General features: G+C 33.6%; 1 protein-coding gene across 3 annotated transcripts in view; it reads left to right on the top strand.

Annotated features, from left to right (window-relative positions):
* The window catches only part of hdac4 (histone deacetylase 4), a 296,174-nt gene that overhangs the window by 140,919 nt on the left and 131,900 nt on the right, over positions 1–23,355 (top strand). For 2 of the 3 annotated variants that reach the window (XM_051119035.1, XM_051119036.1), the window contains exon 4: positions 22,559–22,803. In XM_051119035.1, coding sequence (XP_050974992.1) covers positions 22,559–22,803 — 245 coding nt within the window. Of the gene's footprint in view, positions 1–7,847; positions 8,043–22,558; positions 22,804–23,355 lie in introns of those variants that run through there. The other variant, XM_051119037.1, reaches the window with a different exon arrangement.

The following is a 23,355-nucleotide window of genomic DNA, read 5'->3' as shown; positions in this document are numbered from 1 at the left end:
GGCCGTGTTTACGTGTCTGTGTTATCTCTCGAATCAGTTTGTAGTGGGGATGTGTTTGCGTCATGGCCTCTCATGTTCTGATCATTCAGGTCCAACTAGATTTGTACATTTCCAGAAGAAAATGCCAGTTCTGAGTGACTTTTGCTCTCCAGGGTGTTGTGGGTTGTTACCAGGTAGTTGCTTTGCTGCTTTGCCATTTACTAAGTTGTTCGGAGTGTTTATTAGCACGTTGCCATGGAGTTGCTATAGTGTTCTAGATAGTTATTAGTTTGTTTTTGTTCGGTTGCTATGGCATTCGGGGTGTTTTCTGATTCTGATTACTCTTAAACATTCCAAATCCTTTATGATTCCATTAATAATTTATTATTCCGTTAAAACTATTTACGAGCCAAATGGTTACTTTTTAGATTTTTTAAAAGAACAGATATAACATACCAGAACTAAATTGAATATATTTTTTGCCATGTATATGTACAGTATGTATTTCTTCTTAAATGCAATTTAATGTATTGACCCTAAATGTGTATATATTGAATGAACTGTGATTTGATTGCACTGTTGTTAAAGTTTCACAAAAAGAATTAAAAAAAAAAAAAATATATATATATATATATATGTATGTATGTGTGTGTGTGTGTGTGTGTGTGTATTTATTATATAAATAATATTTATTTATTTATTTATTTATTTTAAATCAAACTGCACTAGGTGGGCTGTATGTTTTTTGATTCACAAAAAAGAATCAGATCTCAAAAATAATTCTTTCTGGAATCAAAACAACACTGGTGACCTGAACAAAAAAAATCCATTTGTACATCTGTTTATTTATTTATTTATTTATTTATTTTTGATCGAACTGCACTAGTTGGACTGTATGTTTTTGATTCACTGAAAACGATCAAACTGCACTGGTTGGGCTTTTTGATTCACAAAAAAGAATCAGTTCCTAAAAATTTTTTTCTGGAATCAAAACAACACTGGTGGCCTGAACAAAAAAGATTTGTTTGTATAAATCTTTTTTTTTTTTTTTTTTTTTTTTTTTAATTAACTGTGATGGTTGCACTGTATGTTGTTATAGTTTCACTAAAATATTTAAAATATATAAATGTATATATGTATTATATAAATAATATTTATTTATTTATTTGAAATCAAACTGCACTAGGTGGGCTGATTGTTTTTTGATTCACAAAAAAGAAAAAAAGAATCAGATCTTAAAAATCATTTCTGATTCACTAAAAACAATCAGTTCTTAAGAATTGTTTTGTGTAGAATTAGATTACGCTGGCTGTCTTGTATGGTTGTTTAAAAAGAATCAGTTCATACAAATCTTTTTTTGTTTTTAAACTTTATTAAACTTGCTGGTTTGACAGTGTTTTTGTTTAACAAACACAAATCAGTTCTTAAGAATCATTCTTTGTCAAATCAAACAACACTTGTTGGGCTGTATGTTTTTGTAATGAATCTTAAGAATCATTCTGTCTAGAATCAGATTGTACTGTTCACCTATATGTTTTTGATTCACAAGCGAATCAGTTCTTAAGAATCATTCTCCCTGGGATCAAATTGTACTGTTCACCTATATGTTTTTGATTCACAAACAAATCAATTCTTAAGAATCGCTCTCTCTGGAATCAGATTGTACTGTTCTCCTGTATGTTTTTGATTCACAAACGAATCAGTTCTTAAGAATCGTTCTTTCTGGAATCAGATCGTACTGTTCTCCTGTATGTTTTTGATTAACAAACGAATCAGTTCTTAAGAATCATTTTCTCTGGAATCAGATTGTACTGTTCGCCAGTATGTTTTTTTATAAACAAAAATGAATCAGTTCTTAAGAATCATCCTTTCTGGCCTAAATGTTTTAATTTCACTAAAAAGAAGCAGCTTCCAGGATTGTTGTTTCCTGCACATAAGCAGAAGTTAAATTAATACTATTTTGTGATTTGTACTGTTGTTGTCCCATAAATTGTACTGCCAATCCCAATTTATATTACACTGTCCCTCGTGCTTTGACTAATCTGAAGAAGAGAGAATGTTGATTACATTACATGTTTTGTGATGTGGAAAAGATTTATCTGCGTGCGTGTTTGTTTATGTGAGTTGGGATTGTGTTCTCTCCCTATTTTGGGCTGAGCTGAGTTTTAATGCTCCAGGCTCTTTGTAAAGGATCCAGCAGCACTTCGTTTGGGTGTTGGCCGTGTGGTATTGTTTGCTTGGCGTCGCTGTATGAAAGGGATCTGTAGGATAAATATTTCAGCGCTCTCTTTCTCTCCCTGTCTCTTGGTCTTTCTGTGCCCGTATCTGTACACACTGCGTATTGATTAACATTGAGCCCAAGTAAATGTGCCATTGATTTTCTGCTTTGTTAAGCGCCAGGCTTTTCCAACGTGACCTGTCAGGCAGGCTGTCCCGTGAAGACGGACCTCCTCTTCGCTTCTTTTGGAAATGCACAATCTTCCAAAAGATAGCCGGGGCGTGTGTGGTGTCGCATGATGGAGTCTGCCGCTCACAACGGCGCTGACGTTCCATCCATCACGCCTCTTAATGTTCTCATTTGTGATTTTTCTGAAGCACCTCGCTCTCCGGCTTTCTTATTACCTTCAATTATTCAAAGACGAAAGAGCTAATCATGCGCGGTGTTTTTTCTTCCCAAAAACGGCAACCTAAGTCTTCCAGATTAATTAGGTGACAAACGAACTAGGCTGGGGACTTGGGATACTCGTGCCAAATATGTCATTACGTTATTATATTAGCGCTCGACTTGTGTTTGTTTTTGTCGTGGTTATAGCGATTGCGAAATGAATAGCTTAATGTTGGAAGAGTTATGGGATTTCCCTGAACAATGTGCCGGAGGAGATCGATGGCCGTACGCAGCGTTTGAGCTCATGATCATCAAGATATTCCTGTCCGATGAGTCAATCGATCAATAGAATGAAAGACTCGGGAGGAACTGTAAATGAGCTCTGGATAAAGCCTGCTGGGAATGAGAATGTTAAATGAGTAGTCAGATGAGATGTGTGTTCACAATGTCTTTTTTTTCCTATTCAGGGATAGTTAACTCGACAGTGAAAATTGCTTAAAATTAAAATACTTTAGCTAAAATATTATTATTATTATTTTTTAATAATGTCTAAGTTTATACTTGTTCAAAACAATCACTTTAGCAAAGTTTGTACTGTTTTCTGCTTATTTTGATAAATAAACGAATTCATTTTTGTTCAATAAATATACTGTCATTAAAATGTTATTATCATTTTACAAAATCTTTTAAATATATATTGATTCTGAAAGCATTGAAGATCTCATATCATTCACAGTAGTAACAACAAATTATATTTTATTATATGATATGATTAATACGTTTTTAAATATGATGGTTTCTTTCTAAACATGGTGATTATCTCTAAGATAGACATTCAACATAACATGATATTTGCCATCTTAATCTAACAATGTCATGTCAACAAATGGAAAAGTCAGCCTTCTATTAATTATCATGTTAATTATTGTGCTTTTAGCCCCAACAGCAAAATACCATACTTTTACACATTCTTTCGTTATTTAAAAATTATTTTTATTGCTTTAATTATCTTAAACAAAACTGAAAATTATTAAGACAACCTTTGTTTCAAGATATATTCAAGAATTTTAGCGATTATCATTTGCTACTTAAATCTACAACATTTTTAAAAACATCAAATATTAGATCAAGTAAGCACAGAATCCACTTTGCGCTGCTGCGCGCGATCGCATCAAGCATCAGCCAAATTTGCATGTGTATCTTGAAAAGGAGATTCCAAAAAGAATCGATTCTTCGATTCTGAGGCGTTGGGAATCGATCCCATCAAGGGGAATCGACTCTCCATTCTTAGCCGTTTTCAGTTCAACAAAGCTTATCTATAGGCGCCTCTGAGTTTCTGAGTTTGAGGATGCAGCCTTGCTCGCTAATAGTGATTAGAAGTCTGATTCGTTTCCACGAAAAGGTTCTTTCAGATAGATCGTTTTAATGAACCAGTTCAAAAACGATTCAAAAGTTATTTTACGGTGAAACGGCCTTATATTGTCCACAGTTTTGAGCGCTGCACGACAGAATAGATCATGGCATGATCGAGAATCTTGATTCTATTTTCATCTTAAATAAAATGCTATTTTTAACCTTTCTATTAGCCAGTGATAATTCTGAAAGAAAACGCAGCGAGCACAGATCAGTGGACGAGAGCGCGTCTGATTTGACAGATAAACCACCAGCTCTTAGCGTTGTTGTTCTGGTTAATTTGTTTCAGTGTACAGTTTGTTAATTTTGCACAAAGCATACCGTTGAAGTACACATCATTCAGCTGAACTGTGCCTTGTTTCATTCATGCAATAAATGCATGTCCACTGCTGCACTGTGGGATATGACTAATTTCATGTGCAATGCAGACAAAATTACAATTTAAATACAGAAATGTGTCATAATTTTAAAAAATAAATCTTCATATTATGATTAGGCTACTTTCTAAGACCCTTATATCCTACAGTCATGGCAAAATTAGGTTCCTCCACTCTATAAAAAAACAAGAATCGAAAAGAATCGAAAAAAACAGTGAGGAATCAATTTTTGGAATCGAATCTCATCGATTCCAGAACCAGGAAAATTTTCGAAATCAAACAGCCCTATTGAGGGGCAAATGTTTTGGAAAGTGCTACGCCACATTTTTCTGCCATCTAGTAGTTTAGAGGAAAATAATATCAAAGGCGCCTTTAGCCCCATTGTACCCTACTGGTAGACATGATTAACTGGTAGAAGTTTGTCAAATGGTAGAAATTGTGGAAAATGTATTGCGCCTTAAAAACACGATTTTAAGGCGTTACAACACGATCAGCAGTGAAAGAGAACTCATTGCGCTGTATGCGCAGGAGTATTAAATGATATTTTTTGCCACTTAATAGACCTTGAACGGTTAAATACACACACTTGTATGTGCCAGTAAGGCAGTCTTTGCAATGATCCTTGTAAACATGGTAATTTAGGTCTTAAAGGCAAAATATACAAGTTTTCGCTGCTAGAGGACACATATTTAAAACAAACAAAGAACCAAAGGCGTAGTTTGACAACACTGTGGAATCATGGGAGTTGTAGTCTTCATCCCCACGGCCGATGCAGTCCATCGGGACTCAGGTAGAAAGCATGTCCATGGATGACTTACTTCACTGTAGTATGAAGCAGGGTGGGACTGAAAGTCATGGAAGCGAAACGAGGACGCTGGAGCATTTGCTAATGAAGGACAAGAGCAATACATGGCTTGAAAGCAGCGGAACTTTTATTATGCCACAGTCGAGCGATTCCACTCCTTCCAGTCATGCATATGTAGGAAAAAGCAGCGCTGTTTTATCATACTAGATACATTTGAGTGTGTTGACAGCTCTGTTATACCTGTCGAATGAAATGCATAAAATGCATGCTCTTAAAGTGACAGCAGTCTAATATTCCTGCTGTCTGTCATTCATGTTAATCAAACAAACTAAACACTTTTTTTTTTTACCTTTAATAATAATAATAATAATAATAATAATATAAATAAAACTATTGACAAGACTGATGGTATCAGAAATTTTGGTAGCAATTTATTTTACAGTCATGTTACTCATGTACACACTATGTACTTATTGAAGTAATTACAATAACTAGGTAATAACTAGGTACTAACCCTGAACCTACCCTAAACCTAACCCTACCCAGTGTAGATGCCTTATATCACCAGTACATTTTTAGGTAGGTACACTGTAAGTACATGTAAGTGCACGTACTGTCAAATAAAATGCAACCGAATTTTTGATATAATAAAGACCTTATTTAAAGCAAAAATAACTAATAACTATTGTGAAATATCGTGATGTAAGATTTTAGTCATATTGTCACCCCAAAGACCTACCATGAGCTCAGTTATATATATGGAATCTGGAATCTGAGGGTGCAAAAAAAAAAAAAAAAAATCAAAATATTGAGAAAATCAGTTCTTAGCAATGCATATTACTAATCATAAATGAAGTTTTGATATATTTACAGTAGGAAATTTACAAAATATCTTCATGTAACATGTTAAAACTTTATATCCTAATTATCTTTGGCATAAAAGAAAAAATTATCATTTTGACCCATACAATGTATTGTTGGCTATTGCAACAAATACACCAGTTTTGTGGTCCATGGTCGCAATATATATGTGTCAAAGACATTAAGATATCCACATCAAAAGAAATTTGCAAAAGTGATTTTATGTCCAAAACACATTAAATGTAAGTGTCTACTTTTAAGTTTTTGGAGAATAAAATGTCAAAATTGGGATAAAATAATGTTACACTGTCATTCAGTGTAACACAATATTTATGTAAAAATAAAAAACAACATGCTTATTCTGATTTGTACATATTAAAATATTTAAAAGAATAAAGGGATCATATTCAATTTTAATGTGTTTTAGATGAGTAAAAAATTCTTACTGACAAATGGGCAAAACCTAGGATAGTGGGAAATTTTAAAAATGTAGAATTACAACTAATTAGTATTTGGAGTGAAAGTAATTTGTCTTTTAATATGTCATAAATTGATTTTTGTTGTAAATATGCCTGACAAGATTGTTACACTGAATGACATTTTAGTGGGTGTCTTCTGTAAATTACGGAAAAATGATATTTATTTTTTGCTCAGAAAAACAAAAATGCAATTAAATTAAATAGAAAACGTTTTAACATTTTTTTTTGGAAAAACAATTTAAATCAGTATTACACTTATTGTTTTTTTCTGCTTAAACCCTTTTTTGTCTTTGCCAATATATATTGTCGTTAACTGCTGAATTCAATATTAGATGAAAATGTAAACATCAAATTAAAAGCTTTTCTTTGGTAAGTTACTGTGATAAAATAAGTGATAAAATGACTACAACTAAAATAAAAAATGAAGAACTAAACTGGAAGTTTGTTTATTTATTTAAGAGAAGTCCACTAATTAAAGGACTTCTTTTTGTTCTTATTGAAAAATCACAGCAAAAAGTGTTTTAAATGTGAACGCTACTGTTTTGTATTAAACCTCAGATTTTATTTTCTAAATTACCTCAGCGAGAATGTATAAACAGCTACAGACGAAGTGCCTGATGTAAATGTTATTTTATAATTGTTTTAATTAATTTATTTAATGCTTTTTACTGTTGGAAAGAAAACCACTACCAAATTTCGGTGTGAACTCTACAGTACGTTTTTGAAAGTTTAGCTATAAACCTAAAATAGATTATATTTTCTTTTTTTTTTTTTTTTTTTTATTTTAAAACTTTAATATTTTAATAACTACTTCAAATTTTATTTTGCGTTTTGACTTGTTTAGAACTGTTCTAAAAACGCAAACTTAGACTTGACTTGTCAACATTTTATAAATTATACCATTATTTCAGATTCCCTCATGTTTTCTGCAATGCTTTATGGCTTGAGTAGTTCATTTTCTCAATGAATTAAGATATAAAACACAAACACCTTTTCATTTGAACCACATGTAATGTTGTGTTTCAATCTTGTGTTTCAGTTTTTTTAAAGAAAATGAATGGGGAAAAGTAGTTCCCGAACTAAAGCTGCTAAAAAAGTGGGTGGTCACCGTTACGCTCTATGTAAACACCAGAGTAGTGTGCTAATGGGAGAGAGAGAAAGAGAGAGAGTCTTGGAGCTTCTGTGAATCTGCCCCGTGTTCCAGGAAACTACAGCAGTGCACATAAACACTCAGCATGCCTGCAACGGCTCTGTGATGTCACCAGCTGAGAGGAAGGGCGGGAGAGAGAGGGAGAGGGAGAGGGGAGGGGCAAAGGGTGACGGAGTGAGATACAGACACAGCCGGAGGGAAGAGAGTCAGTGAGAGCGAGACGGGGAATGTGAAAGACCGAGAGAGCCACACTCAGCGCTGTTAGAGGCATCGAGCGCCGCTCGTGGGAGTCGCTGCGCGTGTTTCCCGAGAGTCGTAACCCCTCCGGCTCGCTGTCTGCCTTCTCCTTGCTCTGGACTTGAGGGGCTGATGGGTAAGTGCTGTTTCTGTACGGGCTGTTGCGAGTGAGGGAGGTTGAGTGGGCGGACGGACGGGTGTGTGAAGACTATGGCTTTATTGCGTGGTGCTGAGATACGCTAACACTCTGGTGTGGGTGTGTGTGTACTCGCACGCTGCATCCTTGAACGCTCTCTAGTGAGTGATGAGAGCTTTTCAATGCACTTTATTGTCAGTCCTTCACTGTATTGTGTGTGTGAGAGAGAGAGAGAGGTGTTCCGCTTGGCTGTGTTTGTGGCGCAGGGTCTCTGTCCTGGACAATCTGTCTGGTGAGGATGGAAAGTAGGGCTGGGCGGTGTGACGACGGACGTGTCGGCCGGTTGAGATCCCGCTGTACCGTTTATACCGTGGTAGATGCGTCCGGGACCGCGTTACGTTCTTTACGTGTGAGAGCGGTAAAGAAACGTGGATTAATGCTTAATGCAGAGTGGGACGTGTCCCGAACAAGTCAAGACGAGGAACTTGTTATTAAAAGGTGTTTGGCACCACAAAGCGCCGTTTGGATGTTTACGGTTGCCGAGGAACATCGTAACTTGCCGCATTCGTATGGAATTGAATTGGTGAGGTCACACGTGCACGTTTATTGGCTGTTTTATAACGGCTCCGAATGTGGCTCGTCCAATCTGAGAGTCAAAAAGAGTCAAAACTAACTGTTTTTTTTAATCATGAATCATCTGTTCTTCTTAGATGAAAATAATCAGAAATATGAACTTTTTAAAAAGTATTTTTAAGTATTTAATTCACTGGACTATTATCCATTATCCAAAAGGCATAACCACATGCTTTTTTAAACATATAAACTGTTTTGATGAATTTACAGTAACTAGTGTTGTTATTGTTAACTTATACTAAAACTTTTTTTGGAATATGAAAAATACAGCTGAAATTAAAATTGAAAATAAATAGATGAAAATGTAAACTTAAATTTTAAGTTTTAAAGTTTATTCATTTATTTATTTATTTATTTTTGGCCGTAACAACCTAGTTGTTTGGAATTTTGCTTGATGCAAACTATAATATTATATAAATAGTACTACATAAAAAAGCTTAAAAAAAAAAAAAAAAAAAAAAGACAAAAGCACAAAAATACAATTTTATTTTTTAAAAAATGATAGATACAATAAAAACTGAAAATATATAAAAACAATAGCTTCTTCAAAACATTAAGAAATGCTATAATAATGTAGACATATTTATAAAAATATATTTAAAATATTTAAAAATGCTAATAAAACACTAATAAAAATGACAAGAGCACATAAAAATACATTTATTAAAAAAAGAAATAAAATAAAAACTGAAAGTATAAAAACAAAATCTTCTTCAAAACATGAAGAAATGCTATAATAGTATAGAAATATTTTTTTAAATATATTTAAAATATTTAAAAAGGTTAATAAAAACGCTAATAAAAATGACAAAAGCACATAAAAAATACAATAAAAAAAGAGAAATAAAATAACTGAAAATATAAAAACAAAAGTTTCTTTAAAACATGAAGAAATGCTATAATAGTATAGAAATATTTTTTAAATATATTTAAAATATTTAAAAATGCTAATAAAAAAACTAATAAAAATGACAAAAGCACATAACAAAATACTAATAGTAATACTAATATTTTAAAACAAAAAAGTAATTAAAACGAACACTGAAAATATAAAAAAAACTTTAAAACATTAAAAAATACTGTAATACTATATAAATAATGTAAAATGTTAAAAAATCAAAACACTAATAAGATGACGACAAGCACATAATTTGTAAAACTATAAAATTAAAAAACAATTAATAGAATCAATATTTAAATGTTTGAATATTTAAAAAAACAGTAAAATTCTAATAAAAATGACAAAAACAACAAAATACTAATAGTAATACTAATATTTTAAACAAAAAAATTAAAATGAATACTGCAAAAATAAAAATAAAACCTTCAAAACATTAAGAAATGCTATAATACTATATAAATAATCAATCAAAAAGCTCATAAAAAGACAAAAGCACATGAAGTTAGTACAAATTTAAAATCAGGGCTAATAATGTAAAAAATAAAAGCTACTTCAGAGTATTAATGAATACTATACTAGTATATAAATAATACTGAACTTACTTATTCTATAATATATAACATTTCTAAACATAGTGCTCATATACTGTATGGTCGCATCATATTTTGTGAGATCCTCTGAAGAAAGCAAGAGAGATTTGCAAGATTGGTTTGTTATTTTAGTGTCTCACTATCTTTGTGTCATTGTAGAAAGGTTGTTATGAATGTGTTGGCCAGTGTGTGCACAGCCCCTCACACACACACACACACACACACACACACACACACACACACACACACACACACACACACTCTTAGTCATCCAGGAGCCCGCAGTGTCCTACCTCAGTGCCATTCACATCTGAATGGACATTGCTCACCCCTGCTTTCTCTCCTCCGCCTATTAAAAGCACATGTGACCATCGGCCGGTGCTTCACAGAGCAGCCCAGCGTGCAGCACTGTTTTCATTCACGTCCAGTATGTCCGTTTCGTTTTACTTTTCACTTTTCTCAAGTTTTAATGAGGTAAAGCATTCATTCAAACCATCTGCTTAGAGGTCTACCTTTCCGACTTCAAGAACCGCCCTTTTATCTGATTGACATTAAAATTGACCAGTGACAATTTGTTTTGTGTTACATGTCAATTAGGGGCAGGTTTATTTGTATCTGTTGATCTGATATTACTGTTTTTTACTATTTTGGTTCAGATTTTTACTGTATTTTAGTTCTTTTATTCCATTTCGGACTGAATACAGGATTAAGATCATGAATATCAAAGATGTTAAGTATATGTAGTGTTTTTTTTTTTACCTGCTCTGAGCTGGACATTCTTATTATCAATGTCATGGATTGGAAGCACGAGTTAATCCTAATCCGGCCGTGCCGAGGCGAGCCGTTGCTCTGCTCGGGGAACTGAGGATATAAATAACTCCAGCTGCTGGTGGTTCCCACTATTGGAGGGAAATGCCTGGAGCATCTTGTTCGAGGTGGAGTCTAAATAAGGGCGAGAGACCTTGACGTGCAGTGAGTGTGTGAGAGAGAGAGAGAAAGATCTGATAAAAACTCTTGTTTATGTTTCTTATGAAGTGCTCATTACTTCCTCATGTAGCTAATCAGTTATGTCATCTGCCAACAACTTAATCAGAATTTCAGTTTTTAGTCACATAATGAAAAAAAAAAAACCCTTTTTGATGATACTCAATGTGTATATTGATATAAAATTGCTCTGCAGTAACATAAAAGGGTGTTTTTTTAGGTTTCATTATGAAAAAAAAAAACATTTTTGATAATATACAATGTATATATTGCTATGTAAATGCCCTACAGTGACAGTGAAAAGGGTGTTTTTTTTTAAATCAGAAGAGTAACCTTTTTTAACAAATAGCCAATTGCAAAACGTTTAACACAAGAAATAAAATTACCGTTTATATATAATAATAATTCAATTATAAACTGGAATATTAACCTACATATTTTTTACAAAAATCTGTTAATGTGTGTAGTAATTTATTAATGTAAATAATAATATCTGTAAGATGATTATAATAAGTATAGAATATTCTAATGTTATTACATATTTAATTTGTTATATATATATATATATATAATTATACTCCATTAACTATTTTTAAATAATGTGAATTTATTGTTTAACTGTTTTGAATAAAAATTGAATCAATCAATTGTAAAGTGTGTGTGTGTGGTTTTTTTTTTATTTAGTTTTTTTTTATAAAAGTGATTTATGGAATATTTATATACATACCTTTACAAAACATTGTAATGTAGTAATTTAATAATGTTAGAGTATAAAGTACAATTATAGAATGTTGTAATTAGATTTATATTATATATAATTTATAAAAAAATATAATTTAGATGTATTAAAATTAATTATAGCTTCAACAATTTTTTATGTCATACGGAGACTTAGTTAAACATTGTTTTGAATAAAAATTTTACATATTAAGTGAATTATGCAAATTATTTCAATGTACAAAATGTTTTAAAAATTAAATATAATTTAAACAATTATAAAATACAGGTACTTAATTAAACATTAACTGTTTTGAATAAAAATTGAATCGATCTATTGTAATTTTTTTTAATAAAAGTGATTATGTAATATTTAAATACGTTTTTTTTTTTTACAAAACATTTAAATGTAGTAATATTTAGTATATGAAATAAAATTATAGATTTTGGTAATATTTCAATTTTTTTATATAAAATACAATTTATGTGTAATAAAATTAAATGTAGTTTATAAAAATGTTCAGTGTCATACAGAGACTTAATTAAACATTGTTTTCAATAAAATTTGAACCAATTAATTGTAATTTAAAATATATATATAATATATAATAAGTTTTAAAAATTAAATATAAAAAAAAATTAAATGACTTAATTAAATATTGTTTTAAATTAAAATTGAATCAATCTATTGTAATGTTTTTGTTGTTGTTTTTGTTTTAGTTTTTAATAAAAGTGATTTATGGAATATTTAAATAAATATTTTTTTACAAAAACATTTGAATGTAATAATTTAAATTTTGAATATTATTAGAATAAGGATTATACTCTCTCTATATATGTGATATGTCTGTGATATATCGAAATATATTCAATATATCAGCAAGCTCTTTATGAATTCATTACTAATTACAAGCAAATCATTTTGTATTTGTTTGATGATCAAAATAAATTAGTCAGTCCACCATTAAAACTTAAATCCCACTGTTTATACATCAGAGTTTCCAGAAATTGTTGTTGACCCTTGACCTTACCATAATGAGGGCGAATGTTTGGTCAGGACTCATTGTATAACAGCACATTAGCATGTTTGGGTTGAGCTTATGGATACAGCAGTCCGTTGAATGGAGTAATTGGCGATGGCAGCTATACATTATCCTCCGTTTACTGTAAGCATGTCATTCCTGATCAGCGTTCGGGTTTTTGAGCAGCCGCTCTCAGAAAGAGGAAAGATTGCATGTCTATACGTCCAGCTCGTTCTCTGTTTGATTCAACGGATACGCCTCGAAGACAGCGGCCGCCGCGCATCTCTTTAAGCTGTGATTACAGCGCACTCCTGACGTGAGAGGCTGTAATTGTGCATTCAGTCTCCGAGTAAAGCGTGGGTGCCGGTGACCAGCGATTTTCACTGCACTTGAATTAATGGAATAAATTTCAAGGCTTGCGGCGAAGCGCAATTTTACTGCCCCGTCCGTCCAGGTGGACAAGTTAGCAAGGCTTTTAGATAGCACTCAGGGCTTGGGTTCAGGAGCATTGAGGGGTTATTTTTTTGGCGTCGTCTTCCAGTATTTGACTGGATGAAAAGATAATTGTCCTGTAGATGATACCATGAGCCGGGGGAAGATAAGAGCATCGATTGATTTGGCTAGCGCTCTAGTCTTATGAAGAATAAACATGTTGCAGTGGAGCTTAATGGGAGCTGCATCCTGTTGGCTGAATTATGATTTTATAGACACACACACACACACACACACACTCGCAATTCACTTTCTCTTTGCCATTCAAGGCCAGATGTGTAGTTGGTGCCAAGTGTGGACGGCTGTATGGAAGAGCTGAGTGTGTAGGTCTTTTACTTAAGCGGCTGTTTAGACTAAAAGAGACTTTTTTAAGAACGCTCCTGTAGCTGCCGGCGTTTGGCTTTTAGCCTGCGCAGCCGAGCTAATGTTCAGGGACTGCTGCGTTCAGGGGTCGTTAGAGCCACCCGGCTGGTAAACACAAGCTCTGATGCCACGGCAACCCCGCTGATGTCATAATGACCTCATAAGCGACTTCGTGTTTGGCTTATTTAGAGGCTGAAGGGTGGAGGAGTGGGATGGAAAAGTTAACGGGGCTAAAAGACCAAATATGTTAACCCAGAGATCAAGTAAAAATAAATTAATTTGATTTTATTTAAAGAAAATCAGACTATTTGCACCATAGACATTTTAGATTTTTGCATTATTTGCATGAGCCATGTAAGGCGTCTCATACATATATAAATATACTTTAATAAAATCACAGAGAAATGGGTTTTTACTGTTGTAAGAGGGCAGTATTACTATATAGTCTGTATGTCATATAATATAATATAATATAATATAATATAATATAATATAATATAATATAAATATATAATATTATATATTATATATATAATCATATATATAATCAAATATGTAAATATTTAATTATGATTTAATATTGAATGTAATTGAAATACTAATTAAAGAATTAAATATTGTAATTATAAATAATACTTTTTAAAATAATTGTGTGTATATGTTTATATATATATATTAATTATTAAATTAAGTATTTTATATATTTAATTATATTTATTTTCTACATTTATATTAAATTACTAATTAAATATCTTACTTATAAGTAGTATTTTAATAATAATAATTTTAATAATAATTTTAAGTGTGTATATATCTATATATTTTTGTAATAATTATTAAATAAATATCTTATTTATTAGTACATTATATAAATGTGTGTGTGTGTGTGTGTGTGTGTGTGTGTATATATATATATATATATAATAAAAAATAATAATAATAATTGAATAAAATAAATAATAATAATTGAATATCTTAATTATAAATCACAATGAATTAATATATTTAATATATAATTATTATTTATAATTACAATATATGTTTCATTATATTTATTTATTTATATATATATATATATATATATATAAATAAATATAATGATATATATATATATATATATATATATATATATATATATAGCCTTTATTTAATTAATTCATTTATTATTTTGTAACATTGAAGGTTGAAGACATTTTTCTATTATAGTAATGAGAACTTTGAAGGGAATTTTTAAATAGCGTTTTTAATAGTGTTTGGTAAGGATGGTCGACTAGTCATTGACAAACAACTGACTAGTCAATTTGAGTTTAATATGTTTATTAAATGTATGAGTTTAGTGGTGCTTTAAATAGCATTCAAAAGCAAGGCATGCTAACAATATCTGATGGACTATAAACATGCTGAAAATGATCAAAGACGTATTGTTTCTTTGAGGTGATTCAGGCTTCTTGAAATTCACCCATCTGTCCGCAGTGCATAGCTAAACAACTGTACAAACCCGTCCTATCAACACAGACACGCTGGAGTCTCTCAGATTAGCAGCATAAAGCATGAGAAACTGGCATTACACGATGCGTTGTCATGCACTGTATGAATGGACAGCCGTTCACATGATTTCATTGATCAGCTTTTGCGCGACAGTAACCTGCCAACACACGGGCATATTGACGAGCGCTCCTGTGTAGTTCCTGCGAAGCCCTGGGGGAAACTGAAAAACAAGTGACTCATGCCATTTGTAGTCAATGTTTATGGACATGATGGCTTACCCTGGGCTATTTATAGCAGCTTCTGTTTGGAATGAGTAAATTCTCCGTCATAATTCTTCTCCCTCTCCATCTTTCTTCTTCTTTTCTGTCGATGACTGTGTTTACATGCATATGTAAATTCTGATAAGAAAAGAAATTTGTTTATAATTCAATTATGTGCGTCATACGAAGATGTTAACCAGCTTGTCATAATGCAGTTAAGACAATATTCCAGTTTCTTGATTCATTGGAATTGGAAGCATCTTATATGGCATATCTGCTATTCATTTATATCTGTGCTTGCCCTGTTGTGTAACGGCCACCTCGTTTTCTCTCTTTATTCATAAGTAAGTCACTCCACATTTTTACAGCATGTTCTGGACACTGGTCTGTGATCGTCAGTGCGGCCTGTCTCTCCGGGGGACAGAACAAACGCTCCTCTATTCGTCTGAGCGTGGCCTGCGGAAAACCGGGGCTCTTCTGACGTAATCAGCACGCAGCTCTGATGCTTCCCCGACACTTCATTATCCTCCACAACCCAGCAGAGGGTCAGAGGGTCAGTCAGGGACAGTGTTCTACAGAGGGAGGCGATGGGCCGTGGGCCTGGAGCTCCGCTGTGCTTCTCAGGAAAGGCCCCCATGTGCTGTTTATGGGAAAAGCATGTAAAACGATGACATTTTTAGTTGATGATATTAAGTTTTGGTTGAGTGTTGGGGTGATCTCACAGCATCTGCTTTTGTCTCAAATCAAATGGATTTGAATATGATGCAGGGGACTTTTAACTTGACACACCCTCTTAAAAATGTGCAACTGTTTGCAAAATTTTAGTGCAAAATATATATAATAGAGATTTTTATTTCGGTTTATTTTTTCGTTTTTATTTATCATAGGCTTATTTATTAGGCCTATAAAACGGTATCTATAAGAAATCTATTTTTATCTATTTTTACATATAATCTCAAATGTTATATACACTACCAGTCAAAAGTTTTTGAACGGTAAGATTTTTAATGTTTTTAAAGAAGTCTCTTCTGCTCACCAAGACTACATTTATTTGATCCAAAGTGCAGCAAAAACAGTACAATTTTGAAATATTTTTACTATTTAAAATAACTGCTTTCTATTTAAATATATTTTAAAGTGTAATTTATTTCTGTTATCAAAGCTGAATTTTCAGCATCATTACTCCAGTTTTCAGTGTCACATGATCCTTCAGAAGTCATTCTGATATGCTGATTTGCTGTTCGAGAAATATTTATTATTATTATTATTATCGTCCGTTTTTAAAACAGTTTTAAATTTTTTTTTTTCAGGATTCTTTGAATAGAAAAATCCAAAGATTAGCATTTATCTGAAATAAAAAGCTTTTGTAACACCATACACTATACAGTTCGGAAGCTTGGAGTCAGTATAATTTTTCTGGGAAATAAATTATAGAAATACTTTTATTTATCAGGGATGCTTTAAATTGATCAAAAGTGATGATAAAGACATTTATAATGCTACAAAAGATTTCTATTTCAGATAAATGCTGTTCTTCTGAACTGAATCAAAGAAAACTGAAAAAGTTCTACTCAGCTGTTTTCAACATAATAATAAGCAAATTATTATTAATTTTTTTTTGAGCAGCAAATCAGAATATTAAAATGGTTTCTGAAGGATCATGTGACTGGAGTAATGATGCTAAAAATTCAGTTTTGAAATCACTGGAATAAATTACATTTTAAAATATATTCAAATAGAAAACAGTTATTTTAAATAGTAAAACTATTTAGAAATTGTACTGTTTTTGCTGTACTTTGGATCAAATACATGCAGGCTTGGTGAGCAGAAGAGACTTTAAAAACATTTAAAAATCTTACTGTTCAAAAACTTTTGACTGGTAGTAGTTACTTTTTAATTGTAGTTTTGAGATGTATGGAATATAAAATATATATTTAGCAAGAATCTAAGATAGTATTTTTACCTTTCATTTTTTACATTTGATGATTTATGTTCGTCTTATATACGGTGTATCTATATTATTCTTGTAGATTGTACATATTTTTATTAATAATTTGATCCCACTTTATATTAGGTGTCCTTAACTACTGTGTACTTACATTTAAATAATCATTTTGTACAATGCACTTATTGTGTACTTACATGTTTTTACATTGTACTTATATTTTAAAAAATCCTGCATGTAATTATATCTGTAATTAATTTCTATAATTGCATTTTTAATTACACTGTTGACCCATTCCTTACAACTTAACCCACCCTTAAACCTACCCATACCACTAAACCTGTCCCTAACCTTACCCATATCCCACATCAGTAGCAGCAAAAGTGTTTTGCAATACAATATAAACACAATAAATGCATTGTACTATTTTTTTAATGCAAGTACATAGTGGTTAAGGCCACCTAATGTAAAGTGGGACTAGTTGTGATATATTTGGTGGCATTGTTTAATTAGTATGCTGGCTGTGTTTTTTGTTGAGTGTCAAACCATGGCCTGCTGTTTTTAAGAACCTGTCAAGTTCAAAAACATGGATCGATACCTATAAGTTCTTTTTATAAGTTTTTGAACTTGAATTTCTGCTGCATTCTACCTGTGTGTGTTTGTAAGTGTGTGTGTGAGCCTGCCCATAAGTTCTGTCTTGTTTAAGTGCGCATTGTAGAACAGGATGGTATTGTTTTAGGCAGGACTGTTGGTGCAGTAAAAGATGCCTGGACTTGCTCTCAGTTGAGTTGCACCTGCACCCATTTCCTGACTTAAATGTGATGCATTGCTGATGGATAGCAGTGCAGAGTGCTCCCTGTCCCAGGATGCATCACTCCTCACAAGGTACATAGTGTAATGGTCGGCCGCCGCATTCATGGCCTTGGCGAATCAATCTCCATCAGTTCATGCTGTAGAGCGTGTGGGTGTGTATCCGCGTGCGTGTTCGTCCAGCGCTGTGCGTGTCAGCAAATCCCCTTTTGCAGAACTAGTGCTGCAGGGGTGATTATTTCTCTTTACGCTTATATTGCATCATTCTAATTGGGTAGAAATGCATATCCCCTCCGTCCCCAGTGTGTCTCCTAACTGTAACATGTAGTGCCCTGGCTGTTATTAATGTCCTAACAGTCTCCCTAAGTGTGTGTCAAGCGTCTATCCTCAGAGAGCACAGCAAAGACCGGGATTACCTTCGGCCTGTCGGCAAACTCCTAATGCAAATGTTACTTAATCCTCCCTGTAAGAAATAATTAGACTAGTAAACAAACTGTAGCGCTCTATCTGGGCTTTACTCGCAGGGAAGCCTCATCCTACCTCTGCACGCTCTGCTGAGATTGAGGTGCTGACGGAGTGGGTTTTACAGTTCTCCATTCAGTTGTGCGGCAGTGAGAATTGAATTGAGATTGCTTTTTAAATTCCTGAATGTGAGTTGAATTTGAATGTAAGGAAGTAGAATTAAAATGAACTGAATTCAAAGATATTCAAATAACTAACTACTGTAACTAAAAAGCAAAGTTTATGGAGACAAACTTTGAGTGTTTGGTTGAGAAAGTTTCAAAGTTTATAGGCCGGATGGATGGATGGATGGATGGATGGATGGATGGATGGAAAGACAAGTGGATAGACAAACAGATGGAAAGATACTATGGGTGGGTAGGTGGGTCTTTGGGTGGAAAGACAAATGGATGGACAGACGGACAGACGGATGAACAGGGATGGATATAAAGACAGACAGATGGATAGTTATGATGGATGGATGGATGGATGGATAGATGGATCTAAAGACAGACAGATGGATAGATACTGTGGATGGATGGATATAAAGACAGATGGATAGATACTGTGGATGGATGGATGGACAGAAAGACAAATGGATGGACGGATGGACAGATAGATGGATATAAAGACAGACAGATGGATAAATACGATGGATGGATGGATGGATGGATGGATGGACTGACGGATGGATCTAAAGACAGACAGATGGATAGATACTGTGGATGGATGGATATAAAGACAGATGGAAAGACAAATGGTTGGACGGATGGATATAAAGACAGATGGATAGATACTGTGGATGGATGGATGGACAGAAAGACAAATGGATGGACGGATGGACAGATAGATGGATATAAAGACAGACAGATGGATAAATACGATGGATGGATGGATGGATGGATGGACTGACGGATGGATCTAAAGACAGACAGATGGATAGATACGATGGATGGACGATGGATGGATGGATGGATGAACAGATAGATGGATATAAAGATGGAAAGACAGATGGATGGACGGCTGGATGGATGGATAGTTATGTACTGTAGGTAGATGGACAGATAGATGGATGGATGGATGGATGCATGGATGGATGGATGAATGGTTGGTTAGACTGATGGATAGATGGGGAAAATGGCTTAAAAGACTCAAGTGTAGATGCGATGGCAAGATGCATGGATGGATGGAAAGACAAATGGATAGACAGACAGATGGATAGATGCATGGATGGAATGGATGAATGCAGAGACAAATGGATGGACATATAAATATATATTGTGGATAGATATTGTAGGTAGGTACTGCAGATGGGTGGAAGGATGGAAAGAGAGGCGGATGGATGGACGGACATACAAATGTATAGATGTACGGATTGATTTTCCAAAATGGATTACCTGTGTTGAATTTCTTAGAATTAAAATTCAGCAAATTCCTCTTCCTGTCATTCCTTTTTAACTTCCTGTTGATTGTGGCCAATTCAGTTCAAATTCTCACTCATAAATTGAAAGGGAGCCAGATTATATGCACCATTTGGGTTTGGGCCAGTGTTTGTTCCCTTCTGAACTCTCATCTAAACTATTATATTTTCAGCAATCCAAAATTAGCCATTGTGAATGAAACACATTAAAGCAGTATTTGTGAATTCAATTAGAGTTTCTGTTTGCTGGTGCGCTGGTGGTTTTCTTTGGCATTTTAATTACTGCTAATAGTTGTTTGTATTTTTTTTGGCCACTGGGCTTTGTTTGGACTGGGCGGTGAATTTCAGATATGTCTCTTGACAGCAAATACACGGATAAACAGCGCTCTTATCACCACTTATTGATGTAAAGTAAACGTAGAGGAAGTAGTTCACTAGCTGAAGGCTTCCTGTCCAGCTGAGCAAAGAGCGTAGTGGTCAGTTTCAGGGGGCTGGGCATCAACAGCCCCTTTGTGACCAAGGATTTGCGTCATGAATATGATTTTATGACACAAATGAGTCGGGATTAAAGGCTGGTTTTTATTCCATTATATCAAATAGCCTTTGACGCTGGCCTTTGTGTGGCCTCAGGGCTTCCGCTGAGGGCTTTTGTTTCGTCTGTTTTGGGGTCAGAGGAGCATCCTTGAACTTGTGGCATTCGGGGCATCGTGACGTCCCATGGGTAGAGCTGACACTTGAAGCATGAATGTGTTCAGTGTTCCCCCTAAAACCTCTCCTATTCAGTAACGCACAAATAAAGAGGTCCCACGCCAGCAGTCTGTCCGTTATATGGTGTTGGAGGCCGTTTATTGCAGACCTTGACCTGGTTTTAGCCTGGAAAAAGAGGCAGTATGCTACAGAAAGTATATAAATCATGTCAAGCAATTCTAATAATGGTAAAAATGGTAGTTTATGGTGATGTGTTGGATTTGCAGGAATGCATGAATAAGCAAAATTCTCTGCTTATTCTAATTACAGTGTTTAAAAAGAAAGAACAAAATAAAATGCCGTTTAATAACATCCTGTTTGTTCTTGTGTTGAATTTCATTGCTCATTTAACCCACAAAACCTTTAAGGTTGTGAAGCCACTTATCAACTCAAGCATCCTCGCTGTGGAATGTAATTGCTCAGTTCCTTAGTTTTCCTCAGTTTTATCTGTTATGAGAGAGAGATGATTGAAGAAGACGCCGCAAGCCGAGCCGCTTCCTGATTCCTGTGACGCTGTTTCGCGAGTAGTGAATCTAAGCAAGATCTGTGGCAGGAACATGGGGTTTCTTTCCTCTGTTTATTTTGATGGCCGCTATGATGCTGATGCAGTACTGTACTCTCTGTGCACGTTTTGAGGAATGTTTAAGATGGTTTTGATAGGACAGTTGCTTTTGCTATAATTGTTTTTGGTATGGGCAGGATTTGAGATGGCTCATGTGAACTTGATCTAGCACATTCTCACCTTCTTAGAGGTGCAACACAATATTCTAAAAGTTATTCTGAGTTATTTGCTTTTATTATACTTATATTTATGTCAAAATATAATTAAAATGAATTATGACTATTTACATTTATTCATTTAAATTTAAGTGAACGTTGATAAAACGTTTTTGCTTATTTTATAGATCTGTATTAATTAATGGCAGTTTTATTAATACGTTTAGAATTATTTTTATATTATTTCTAATTTATTATTTTAGTTCTTGTTTTTTTTGTAAAAAAATTCATAAATTCATAAATAAATTGTATTGTAATTATAGTATATATAATTATAGTATATATACTATATATATGTATTAATATATATATATTGATTATTTTTGTTCTTGTTTTTTGTAACAAATTCAATTAGGAACATTATTTGTTTGATTTGTTTTATGATATATTTATGGTTATTATGATTATATTATTTATGATTTATTGGTGGTATGATGGTTTATTTTTTAAATGCTTGCATTTTTGCAGTGTTATATTTAACAGTATTTTATATCTATACATATATACATTTTTATATATATGCATATGTATATATATTTTCATTTAAATGTTAATTTGTTTTGGGAATAATATCTGTAGTGGTAAATGTCTAATTTACAATTAATGTAAATAATACTGTATAGTTGATGTAAATAATGTAAATGTATAATCTTTGTACACTTTGTACAGTGTTTTCCTGCAAAATTAAATGTAAATGACCTCTGTTGTGATTGGCTGACCTCTATGACTCGTGATTGCTGCATAATGTTTATCTAAATGACATTTAATTGTTGGCTTGGAAAATCTTTTCCTAAAAGTTTAAACGGACTGAGTACTGTACAGTTTGTTATTTTTCTCATTTGAGTCTCTGTTCTCTCTTTCCGCAGTTGATGTGAGCGCGGCGCTGCCACTGCAAGTGCCGCCTTCTGCCATCCCCATGGACCTGCGCGTGGATCACCAGTTCGCCCTGGCGCCGTCGGACCCGGCCCAGCGCGAGCAGCAGCTGCAGCAGGAGCTTCTGGCCCTCAAGCAGAAACAGCAGATACAGAGGCAGCTCCTGATCGCCGAGTTTCAGCGGCAGCACGAGCAGCTCTCGCGCCAGCACGAAGCGCAGCTGCAGGAGCATGTCAAGGTGAGCAGAGTGTCGCTGACTCGGGGTGGGCGGTTTTGAGTGCTGCGGGGGATGAGGTGTTTTTGTTGGCCAACCTGGAAGTTTGCATCACCTTAGATCCTCCACAAAAAAGCAATAGGATTTTTCCATTAGCTTTTGGATTGTTGCAGAAAATAAGCTTCATGATCAGCAAAAGTTTATGATTCTTACGTGTTTTGTTCAGCATGATAATTTTTACAAATAAAAGCAAGTTTTATTAATTTTGAAGCCTAAATACAATCTGCAGAAGTAAAAAGCTTGTTAGGTTAAAAAATGAACTACACCATGGTAGGACAACTTGTCACCATTATTAAACTTCTGACAACTCTTTTAGTCTAAACTGTTTTCAGTTAAAAAAAAAAAAATATATATATATATGTGTGTGTGTATATAACATCACAAGTGGAGTTTAAAAAAAAAAAAAGTCACAAGTGGTGCCCTGTGATTTCTGTGATTCCATGATTTTTAAGGAATGACATACAGTTTTTCTTCCATGTTTTTATTTTAACGGTAAACTGTTACATTTCCTTTTGA

This window comes from Labeo rohita, chromosome 9 (genome assembly GCF_022985175.1).
Source record: "Labeo rohita strain BAU-BD-2019 chromosome 9, IGBB_LRoh.1.0, whole genome shotgun sequence".
In the NCBI taxonomy this organism is placed as follows: domain Eukaryota; kingdom Metazoa; phylum Chordata; class Actinopteri; order Cypriniformes; family Cyprinidae; genus Labeo; species Labeo rohita.
This window is presented reverse-complemented; position numbering and strand designations above follow the sequence as displayed.